The sequence below is a fragment of the Colossoma macropomum genome, unplaced genomic scaffold, assembly GCF_904425465.1.
Source record: "Colossoma macropomum unplaced genomic scaffold, Colossoma_macropomum, whole genome shotgun sequence".
Classification (NCBI taxonomy): domain Eukaryota; kingdom Metazoa; phylum Chordata; class Actinopteri; order Characiformes; family Serrasalmidae; genus Colossoma; species Colossoma macropomum.
Genome location: NW_023494810.1, coordinates 27,524,676 through 27,537,305, shown reverse-complemented (window position 1 = coordinate 27,537,305; position 12,630 = coordinate 27,524,676). Strand labels below are relative to the sequence as shown.

General features: G+C 39.5%; 1 protein-coding gene across 2 annotated transcripts in view; it reads left to right on the top strand.

Annotated features, from left to right (window-relative positions):
• Positions 1-12,630, top strand: part of prickle2b (prickle homolog 2b) — a 98,395-nt gene that overhangs the window by 59,509 nt on the left and 26,256 nt on the right. For both annotated transcript variants that reach the window (XM_036559416.1, XM_036559415.1), the window contains exon 2: positions 9,719-9,902. In XM_036559416.1, coding sequence (XP_036415309.1) covers positions 9,771-9,902 — 132 coding nt within the window. In that variant the 5' untranslated portion in view covers positions 9,719-9,770. The remainder of the gene's footprint in view (positions 1-9,718; positions 9,903-12,630) is intronic.

Sequence of the window (12,630 nt, the reverse complement as noted above, 5' to 3'; positions counted from 1 at the left end):
CTCCCCACCCGTGCAAGCCCACCACACTGTCCTATTAAGTGTCCTTGGGAAAGACTCCTGACGTTGTGTTTTCCTACCTGTATAACATGATTAAAATTGTAAGTATCTGTCAGATGTGTAAAAGTAAATTAGCTAGCTCACACTGAAAACTACATTGGTGCCTAAATAGCATTATTAATAACATAATAATGTCAAGTTGAACAAAGCCCTACCAATGTAGTTGGCTTGTTTTCTACTTTGAGTGTTTTTCCATGCCAGTGGGCTAATGTTGAGAAGCCGTATCAGCCAATTTAGAAAATGTGGTATAATATTGGACATAACAATCAAATTATATAACAATAAGCACTACACTGGAGCCTCATCACCACAGCATTACCCTTGTAAGTCAGTCGCCTGTATGGCCTAATGGATTATACAGCACTGAACAAATCTCAAGGAGCTGGTTTTGGCAACCTTGTTGGCACTTCAGCTCGGACTTTTGGAAAGCCATTCTCATTTACTTTAGGAGAAACAATAGCGGAAAATGGGCTGTCTCTGGCAGCCAGCTGCCCCTAGCTCCTCTGCTAAGGATTGCCCTTTTAAAGAGCTTCAGCCTATTCTGAGTTTGGAGTGATGCTATGGAAAAGCCTGCCAGCCTCCTCTGAGATGGCCCCGAGGTGCTGAGGGTTTTTCGGGAAACCACATCAAACCTGGTTTAATGGCTTTGAATAAACTGGATTAGTATTAGAGATGACAATGCCCCATGTGTCATGCCTTGAGCTATTGTTAAAAGGAATAGCGGAGATAGTCCAGTGACCATTTTCAAGGTGCCAGTGGGCTTCCCAAGGTCTTCACATCTGGTGTAGTCAGACCGGCTCGAAAACGCACCGATTAAGTCAGCACGTGAATATCTGTCGGCTTGCATCACTATCGCGCAGATTACGGTCCATCTTGATGCCTTGCAGGCACAGCACACTTCCTGAGTGACTCTGGGGGGACGGGACACCCGCTTTTATGTGCGCCTAGTGAAGGTGAGGTCATTTTTAAAGGCCGTTCCACGCCAGCTCTCCCTCGCACTCCATGCTGGTGGGGTTCGTAATGAAGTCAGCATGTGCGGCTTCTGCTCTCGGCCCCTTTTAATTGACATCATGTTTGGAGGATTCAGAGCGGAGCATGGAGCAGCGCTTCAGGCTTTAAATCTGGAAATTTGGGCCCGGGGAGGATGCTAAATCTGCGAAGGAAAACCCCTGGCTTTGAGCGCTCCGCAATCCATCCTTGGCTATAGAGGGAGAGAATACACTTCTTAAGAAATGAATTCCCACCACGACTGACATTTCGTGTTTATTTCACACAGCTGGTCTAGACTGCGCCTGGAAATGCTGGCCTTGCCTTTCCAAAGCTTTCCCAAGCTAAGGCCAAGCTTTTCAGAGCTGTTCCAGCAACATTTAAATTTATAGCCTTGCTGAGATCTCATTTCACCACGGCTTTAGATTAGTAACAATGCATCCATGTTCTTAAGGCTATTTTTAATCTGCGCCTGGACAACGAAGCAGAATCACAAGGCTGAGACCAAACCACTCTCTTCTCTTTTTTTGCTTGCTCTGTGACTCATCCGTGTTGTTGGAGCACAGCAGGCAGAATCTGCAGATCCAGCGAATGTCTTGTGCCGTTAATCATGCATGCTTTGGTAATTACAGCGAGTCCTGGGGTTTTGATGAGGGAGCACAGTGCGCTTCCCTGAGGTGAGACTGTGTCACATCATTCCAGTTATAAGACTGTGCTGCGTCATTCGAACCCACACTCAGACTTGGTCAGACTGTCAGAGTTTACAGCTGTATCAGCCGGTGCTGGGCAGAGCGATATATCGTCTGTATATACTGGACTTGGTATATACTGGATTTTACTGTCATGCTAATATGATGTTTGGTTTATTAACTATTGAAACGTATTTTGTTACCTACAATGTATGTCATTTGCTTGGAACCGTTCAAAATCCAGAAAATTCAAACATTAGTTTTCTTTCTAGAAATTTTGAAGTCCATTTGGTGCGATTTTAAAGGGATATTTATTGAAGTCAGACTCAGAAAACTCCCTTCTGATGACATATCTTGTAGGTGGGAGGAGCATTTGAAAAACATTTGAAAACTGCTTTTTTATGGTTACTTTATGGGGACAGACTGTTTGAAAATTGATTTCTAGCATTATAGCAGTAGTGTTAGCTATCAGGCTTCCTTCTGCAGTTAGCAAAAAAAAATACACATTTAACCCCAAAGCAGTCATAGTTTTTCAAAGTTTTTTTTTCTTTTTTAAAAGTTCCTCTCACCTTCTAGATATGTCTTCAGGAGTAGGGGCTTTTCCTAATCTGGCTGGCCAAAGTGTCCTTTTAAGATCAGAAAACAGTATAAAATTGTCTAATCAGAACAAGCTATGTCTGGTTTGTATTCAGGAGCATAGGTTTATATATAAACCTATATTGGCAAAAGACATTTTGTTGATTTAAGTGAAAATAAGTCAATGTATCTTTTACAGAGAAGTCAGTTCTGCACAATTTAATGTACAGCTATTGTCTATTTGCTGAGTTTAACATATTGGGAAAAAATAAAACATAATGCATAATAACATGTTATGTTTTAGTTTTTTTCCAATGTGTTAAACTCAGCAAATAAATAAAAACCATCCACAAAAGAATGCAAAAAATGCCATATTTAAGTTTGTTTCCCTGCAGGGGATGGATTGTTTCACTTATAAAAACAGCAAAGCCTGAAAATCAGCGGTCAACAGTTTCAACATACATATGCTGCTGTCGGAACAAAGCCTCGAATCTCCATGATGTCTGTTGCCTTTTGCATTGTTTGTAAATTTCATGATGAATGTGCCAAAAGAAACGGCCCAAAATGGCTTGGGGAAAAAAGTCTGTTACATTGACTTACATTAAAAGTAAAATGTTTTTTCCTTCTCCTGTTATCATTTTGGAGATACGAGATTTTGTTTGGACAGCAGTGAAGAGTAATTGAAGGGTCTCCGTGATCACTGGCTGATTCATTACTAAAGTAAAAATTTAGCTAATTGTGAATGGCACCTAATGTGAACCCGTTAGCATGCTCTGTTTTGCGTCATGCTGGCTTTTGCTTGCTTTCACTCATCATTACCAGCACCGGCGTGTTTGGGTGAAGTGTTCCTGTAATCTAAGCACATGTTAAACTGACGCTGGCAGCTTTGTCCTTGCTCAAGGATGCAGCTGCTGCAGGAGGAAACACTCGGTGTCCTAAATAAGAGAAATCCGCCCAGCACCCGCTCACGGAACCAGCACTGAGCGTCCACTCTTTGCTCAGCGTGGGCAGTTTGTCAGGTGCTGTTTCACCTTTGCACCACTTAGAGATCCTTCACTGTACTGTATGGATATGTGAGCTATATGTTAATAGCTGACACGTTCACTTTGTAAACCATTTACAGAATGTATACTGTGAACTTTGGATCATTTGAAAGGAAATAATTAGTTGTCTTATCTTCTGTTTTCATTTTTTTCTGTGTTTATATGCATGTTTATATATTCAAAGCCCTGAATGGATGTAGCCCATCTTCAAGCTAACTGCTGACCCAGATGAACCTAGTGATGGACTTTAGGCACCTTTAGGTGGTAGATGTCAATTCATGGTTCTAACACAGCGAGTCAGAATTAGAAGCAGAATCATTGGCCATGTGTGATGTTCTGAGAACAACGGACGGTCCAGCCCAGAGTCCAGACATCAGTGTCATTGAATATGCATGGAATTAATTGGACTGTGAGAAGCAGAAAATGCAACCAACTCCTAAGACTGAACTTTGAATGTGTGGAAAAATATCCCTGCAGATTTTTTTGAAACGTTGAAAAGAACTTTCCTGAAAAGAATGGAAGCTGTAATAAGGCAAAAGGTGGACACACTAAATATCAAGAAAAAAAAACGAAACAAAACAAAAAATAAATAAATAAATAAATAAATATATATATATATATATATATATATATAGTTGTTGAGGCTTCTGTGTAATTTTCTGTTCTGCTTTTTTCCTGATGCTGAAAAATGAGTAAGTTTTGCTTAATGACAGTTTGACTGATGCGCAGAACTGTAGATCACTCCTGCAAATGTGTTTTCTATTAGAATAGAGTCACATGAATGCATGTTGTCACTGTCATGTCAAAACATTACAACATAACTCGATTTATTTTGTTTTTTATTTACTTTTTTATTTTTTTACTCCAGGGCTAGCTGCCCTTCACATTGTATGAATATGTCATGATGAATGGAACAATAGAAATGGTCCAGAATTAATGAGTCTTGTTACAATAACAGAAGTTAACTGTTTAATCTTAAACCAAAGACCAGACATCACTGCCATTAGTCTGCTCTTTTTCTTTACGTGACTGCTCTGCGCTCTTGTCACCTTGATATGTAAGGATGTTTCTTTATTTGGTTTGTGTCCAAACCACCTTTTTGAGCAATCAAATATATAAATAGGAATATATATCAAACTTTAATCAATACTACTTTATATAGGATGTTGACTCTCTTCTGTTTTGTTCTTACTTAAAAACTATCACAGAACAATCACAAAACAAAATCACTAAGGAGCCGAAATATGAATATTGCTACTTGCAAGCTAAACTGCTGCACACTGAACTGACACTACAAGACTGACAACCTCACCAAAATGCCCCACACAAATGAGCAAGCTTTGTCAAATATGGTTGTTAAGAGGCTCTGGAGGTTTGAGGATGCAGTTTGAGTAGCTGGTGTTGGTATATAACAGAGGTTTGATAGTTAAACTTATTTTCATGCGCTGTCATTTCAGTGGCGCAGGAGTGGTAGCTGCTCATAGCATGAATGAATCATTATTCCTACTTTGACTGCTAAACGACCTCATAATTCAGAGGATCCAGTGAAAAATGTGGACAGGACAAAACGTGTCTGCTTCTGAGCTTTTTTATTGTTTACCACAGGATAAAATAGCAGCAGTTTTTGTGATCTTTGGCCAGTGTGAAAATGCACTCCATGTTTTAATGAGGTAAAAAAGAAAAAGACCAATTCTCTGAATGGATCAGTAATGCTATGTAAGGGACAGGTTACTGTTAAGAAGTGTTTTCCTTCTGCTATAAAGCTACTGTTTCAGAGAGACAAGGTTTAGACCATGTTTCTGCACTATATAGTCTCTTCAGGTCTGTGGTGTGCACATGGTCAGTCTTTGCTTGAAGTCGACATTGTGGGTCCGATGTGTCTGAGTCAATGATTCAGCTCATCAGGCTGAGGCCAGCATGTGCCCCCGCCACCCTGCCGCCTGTCCGGCGTTTGAGGTGCTAATGGGATTGGCTGTGAGCGGACAGTGTGTTCTGCTGTTCTCCCTGAGGCAGGCGGGGCTGGAGATCTGACCAGCTGCCTCGGGAGGCACAGAGAGTGAGGTTTGGCGTAGCTGAAGCTGCCCTGCTGGAGACTGACCAGACGCAAAGTGCTTGACTTGTGTGTGTGTGTGTGTGTGTGTGTGTGTGTGTGTGTGTGTGTGTGTGTGTGTTTGCTGATGACAGGATGTGTTAAGGGTTTTCGCTGGAATCTGAAGGCTCACCATGTTGAAACCAAATGTGGCCATGTTGACTGACAATGAGGTGGAGCTGTGGCATGAGAGTGTGTGCGAGAGAGAGGGAGAGAGAGAGAGTAAAGCTTCAGTGCAGGCCTTCACGGTACATTGTTTGTTATTGGCTTTTTGCAGAAGGCTGCAATATGCAAATAAGCTCATTAAAAGAGTACTGTAGTGTGTTTTCAACCTAATCTCTGTCTGCTGCGTCTGTAGCATTCAGCATTAATTTTGGCTGCATTTACACTACAAGTAAAAGTGGCCCAAATCCAGGCTTTTTCTTTATATTTGACAGATTTGTCCTTTGTTTGACAATGTGAGCAGTAGTAATAAGCACTTTGAATCCAGCAACTTCAATTCAGATTTATGCTGCTTTGGCTGTGTTCACACTGCAGGTAAAAGTGGCCCAAATCCGATCTGTTTTTTCATGTGTGACACAGATTTGTTTGTGGTGCGACAGTGTGAACAGCAAAAAACACATTGAATCCCACTGAGTCAATTCAGATTTGGGCTGCTTTGACTGTGTTCACACTGCAGGTAAAGTTGCCCGAATTTAAATCGTTTTCTCCGAGTGTGACACAGATTTGTCTGTGGTGTGACAGTGTGAACAGTGACACACTGAATCTGGCAATTTCAATTCAGATTAGGGTCACTTTTGCTATGTTCACATAGCAGGTAAAAGTAGCCCGAATCTGATTTTCTCACAAAATCTGATTTTTTTGTTAGGCTGTTCACAATGTCTTTTAAATGCTTTCTATGCGAGACATTAGTCTGAACAGATTATGCTCCTAAACTGACATGCAAACGAACAATGCTTCATGTGGCACAGTCATCCAGAGGTACACAGTTAAAATGAAGTGAACAGTAACAGCCGTTTCTGCGTTTGAGCTTGCTGTAAAAAGAGCATGCTTTTCGGCCACAGCCACTTCTTTGGTTCGCCTCCTTGCTTTTTTTATACTCTGTTTTCAGACTTTTAACTTTTAACTTTCAACACTACAGCCAAGTTCCCCTACAACCGTGTTCAGTCATTTGTTTCGAAATCTCTTCGAACATGGAGCAGTTTGGATAAGTATCTTCTAATTTTGTTTGTACAGAAACATCACTCCAAATGTTTGAGGTCTCAGCAGCACGAAATACTGACAAATATCGAGTTGGATTGATGTAAAAGACATGAATTCTGATCTGGCTGTTCAGACTGAGTCGCATTGGCACATATCAGATACATATCGGATTTCAGTACCACATATGAAAGCGTCTCAAATCCGAATTGAAGTTGTCAGATTCAGTGTGTTTTTTTTTTTTTGTTGTTTTTTTTTTGCTGTTCACACTGACACACAGATACACATCTGTGTCACATATGAAGAAAAAGATCGGATTTTGGCCACTTTTACCTGCTGTGTGAACAAAGCCTTTGGCTACATTCATACTGCTGGTAAAAGTTGTCTAAATCCATGATTTCTCTTCATATGTGACACAGATTTGTCTTTTGTGCGACAGTGTGAACAGCAGAGAACATTTTGAATCTGGCAGTTTCAATTCAGATTTGGGTAAATATGGTACTGAAATCTGATATGTGTCTGATACGTGGCAATGTGACCTCTGTCTCAACAGTCAGATTGGAATTCATGACTTTTTCAGTCCAACTGAATTTTCATGATTATTTCATGTTCTATATAGGAGCAGATCCTAAATATGTTACTACTGTTGCTTTTCCATCTTTCGCTTTGGAAAGGTGCAAAACGAGTGAACAGTGTGAACAAATAATAAATATTTTCTAATGCGACAAAGTAAACTAATAACTATTTAAAATCATATTTACTTCAGGGATATTTTGGGAAAAAAAGAGAAACAAGAGTCAAATGAATCTCTTCATTCGTTGTGTATCACTATTAAAACTAAGCTTGTGCTCCTTTGGCAGGTAAACAGATGAAACTGAGCTTTCTTGCTCTGTTTGATCAGCTTTCACAGCTAAAACAAGCACAGAAATTCACTGCTTTTACTTATTTCTGTAAACTTAGTCCAGTGTGGTCGTTTTGGTGTCTACTGTTTGCACCTACAAGCGTATAGTAGCAGATCGCACACGTTAAAGTTCGATGTTATGTGAAAGGGGTCCAGTAATATTAAGCAAATATAGAGGAGTGTATGTTTTGGATGAGCGTGCTGGGTCGATCAGTGTTCTTTTGTGAATGTGGGTGAGCTTAGGAGTGTGATCTGTTCAGACTAATGTCAGATATAGGCCTTTTTATACAAAAAACCTGAACAACCAAGGAACAAAATCAGATTTGAACAGTAGATCTATTTTGGGATACTTTTACCTGTGGTCTGAGTGTAGCCTTTGACACGTTTTCTTGTATTTAGTAGAAGATTAACTGTCACTGGGTACAGGTCTAGCTGGAGTAGTCCTTTAGTCTGTTTTCACTGTGTGCTGCGAGTATCCTGACCAACTTCTGATGTTCCAGAAGGCAATCAAGAAACGTAAAATCAGTTTGGTCAAAATACGATTCAAGCCAGTTTGTGACTTTGTTACATAAAGAGGTTTTTTGTATATTGCGTATTGTAATCACAGTATACTGAGATATAACTGCATGTACTCTGTCCTTATTATGCAGCCCTATTTCAGTGTAAACTAAAGAATACATTCTCTTTTTTCCTCCCAGCCTAACCTGCTGTACTGTATAGAAGTGATGGAATGTGATCTCACTCTCCTGCGTGTGAAAAATGAGTTTCAGTCAACTGAGCTTTCAGCTGGCTCGGCTTTTATGTGTGAGCTATTTGGAAAAGTGAAAAAGTCTGATGAGTCATGTTTGAGTAGTTTAACAGTGAGTCAGCAATAAAAGCACGTCTCTAGGAGGTGAACATTCGCCCTGTCGAACACTGAGTTCGCCAGCTCGTTACCGTGACAACCCGAGCTGAAAAAGTATTGGTAACTCTTAAGCATGTCTGTGATGGCCACTGCCTCAGATTTTGCAGAGCTTCTGATTTTACATAAAAGCCAGCTACCTTCTACAAGAGATTAGTTTATAACAGAGTGTTTAAAGCATTTAAAGCCTCGGATAGCTTATATAACAGTGTAATGATGCTTGAGACACTGTTTACGATAATTAAGAGAGAAGGTATAAAACTGTGTAGGTTCAGTGGTCATTTTCAATAGTATGGATAAAATGGCTATATTTGCTTAATAGACATCGCAAACGCAGGTTCCTGTCATCATCACTGTAAAGTAATCAGTAAATTTCCCTACAATCTTAAAAAAGATGGTTCTTCAAATGTTCTTTAGTCAGGAAAATGGCTCTAAATAGAATCATGGACACTCAAAGAACCCTTGGCATGATTTAAGGGTTCTTTGCATCATGAAAAGGTCCTTCAGATTGATGGAGAATGTGCTGTAGATGGCTCTATATAGACTTTTTGAAAAGGGTCTTATATAGCATGGAAAAGGGTTCTTCTACCCTTTTTTTAACAATATAGAACATTTCTTGTTAAGAGTGTACAATGCACCATTTCCCATCAACCCATTCTGAACTGTTTTTACGTTTGAATTCAGCGAAGCAGATATTTTTCATTATTTCCCATTTAAAGAAAAATGGCTTTTTCAGTTGGTGAAAAAGGAGTTGTGTTCATACACATGGTTCCTGATTTCTAAACAATTCTAAACAAAATTCTCAAAATCATTTAATTTTGCGATAGATTTGACAAATCAGCATCACTGGTCTGCAGTAGAGCACCTCCCACTGGCTGCATCTGGTGATTGTCCCTTTGAATTCATAATGACCTGGTTGAACTCATAATTAGTTCTCCTCTGTTATTGCTCTGGTTTGAGTCCAGGTCCATTTTTTTAGCCATGTAGCTGTTTGGATGTCCACACTAAATTCTGAACAGATGAAGGATATTGAGTGAGGATCAGTCAGAATGCTTTTGGAATAGCTTACAATCCTGGTTTGTTTTAACAAAGCTTAGAGGTTTGGCAGATCAAACCTGTTTCCATAAACCTACCCAGCAAATGAAAGAATCAGTGTACCGAACTGTATGTCTGATGTTCTTTGGTTGTTATGTTTTGCTCTTAATTTGTCATCAAGGTTTGAAGTGGCTCCTAAGTGTTTTCCAGACTCATATGTTTTCATCTGTTTGCTTGCAGGAAGATCTGTCTGCACTGTAAGTGTCCTCGTGAGGATCATGTTGTGACGGTCATGCCTCTGGAGATGGAGAAGACTGTGACCAAGCTGATGTACGACTTCCAGAGGAACTCCACGTCAGACGATGACTCGGGCTGCGCTCTCGAGGAGTACGCCTGGGTGCCTCCCGGCCTTAAACCTGAACAGGTATGATATACACACACCCTTATTTTTAGTCTCTTTCTCCAATGACCACATATACAGTTGTATGCAAAGTTTGGGTGCCCTCATCAAATTACATGTTATGTTGATTTTCAAAGTGAAGCCAAAGTCTCCACAGAGAACACGTTTGCATATTTTTATGCACAATTCCTGTTTATTTGCTGAATTTAACATATTGGGGAAAAATACAACATAGTGGCCTGTACAAAAGTTATAGTGCATTTTATATATATATTTTTTTCCCAGAATGTTAAACCCAACAATTAAATAGAGATTCTGCACTAAAATGTTTTATCGCTGTAGAGGAACTTATTTTCCCTTAGAAAATCAACGCATTTTGCCAGGGGTCCAAACTTTTGCATATGACTGCAAAAGTTCATATCCTCCTTTCTGAATCAGAGTTCTGGTATTTGACCGGAAAAAATCTGCAGGACTGGCAAAATAAAATCCCAACGTCTGGTAAAAACATTTATCCAAAGTACCTATTAAATTCAGTAATTGAAATCCTGTGGCTATGATTCTCCCTTCTGTCCTGCATATGGTGTAGTCACTGCCTCCATTCACTGAAGGCAGAATTGCTCCCCCAGTTCAGTTACCTGCACCCTTCATCATTTCCCATAAACACTATATTTTCATCTTTCCAAAATATATCAAAAGTTTTTGTCCTCTGTAATGAATGTACAACTATACACTGAAAAAAATAGTGATGTAGCCAAGGCCAGTCTATAATCACAGCAAAGGTAAATTTGCTTGGATGTCCTCAAAGTTAAACAGTTGATGACTCTCAAATGTTGTCTACATAAACATAATTTGATCAGTTACAAGTAGCAGCACAACTTAAGACTGTGCTGACAGTCAGTCAAGACATTTACAAGATATCCTTTGCATGAACACGCAGAAATGTGGACTGATAAATGGTCTCTGCATCTCATCTGCGGTGCTGTTGGGAAGCAGTTCAGGTTTGCCGCTCATGCCGCGTGGCTTCGGTTTGAAACTGGAGAAGGTTAAGGCCATAAACATACTCAACGCAAGAACATGAATGCAGATAACTGTAGCCAGCCAAGACTTTGAAAATGCATGGTCCTGCTGAACAGTCACTATGCATTCTTATGTCAGTATGGTGTTTATTCCAAAACGTTGCTACAACGTTGCTGCTTTAACAGTTTTATTAGAATGAAGAGGCGAAGATGTATCATATGTTTATACAAGTGGACCAGTTCTGCAGCTGGCTTGTAAAAATACTGGTCTGCTATGACAGTTGACTGGATGCCGGAGATACAAGACTTGGCAGTTTGCGCCATGACACATTTTAGAATGCACTGACGTGCAAAACAGTGTTTGCATAGGATTTTATATATAGAGTTTCTTATGCATATATTTATATAAGCATATTATTTTATATATATATATATATATATATATATATATATATATATATATATATATATATATATATATATATATTTTAGTAACCATGCCCATCCTAATGTTACTAAGCTCTAAACCAGATCTGTGACATTAATCGTGTAGTATGTATTAGGGCTGCATGATGTATCTTTATTTTGACATTGGTCTTTGCAGTACTAATATCACAAAAGGCTGCAGTATCTGCATTCATTGTTTGCTGGGTGCATCCTAACAGGCATCACAGGCATGTCATCGTAGTATGTAGCAATATAATTGCAATGTTGGTATTTTGTTGTATCATGCAGCCCTAGTATGTCGTGCACATAGTTTGGTTGTGAATATATCCATAGCTTACTGCAGGCCTGCAAACTTTATATCAATTTAGATCAATTTCTACAATCATCTTTGCTGGCCATAAGCTATTAAATACCACTAGAGGATGCATTCTAGGGCATAACGTTACAGAGCCAGGCTTTCAACTGTTGCACTAGGCTACATCCCCAGACTATACACACCACCATCCATAGCAAGCCTTATTTTAACTTTATTTCCTTTTGTTTAAACAAGCATAAGGAATGACTGTTTAACTCAAGTGCAAATACAGTTTTAAAGCCTGAGCTTTGTTTTGAATTCAAACGTCCTTGAAAACACGTCTCTTTACAACATCCCCAGCCTGTTAGTTACATACAACTGCCTGGCTTCGGCGTATTCTCACATCGACTTTATTACTGCACTGCGTGCCGCTGACTCTCTTTATTGGCCAGTTAAATCATTCATAGGTACAAGATTCATTTTCTTCATGAACTGAAAAGCAGGTCTTATTGCTAGCGCAGCGAAGCAGGTCAATAACCAATAAGCCCTTTCTACTGTCTCCATGTTGTGTCCTCAGAGGTCAGCCAGGGTTTGGCTAGTCAATTACATTTTCTACAGCATTTCTCCTCCTAGCAGTAAAGGAAAGTGTCAGTTGGTGTAAAATTTAATGTGGATTATAAACGGTTGACTGCAAAATAATGAGATTCATTTGTAATTATGTAAAAAGACATGGCCATTTATTATGTTTAAAGGATGGAAAATTAATTTTAGACAGTTCATCCCTTACCCTAAATGGAGACAGTCGGCCAAGATGTGTTAGATGTCCAAACTTTGTTTATTTAGTTTTGCTCTGGAGCTATGTGGCTAATATGGCAATTACGATTTTGATTAGAACCAAGCTTTAGGGAATACTAAAGTCATATTTACAGTTTTCCCCTGGTAGTCATCCGAGACATGTTTGGTCTTCAAAGTTTGCTTCTTTAGCCAAGAGGCT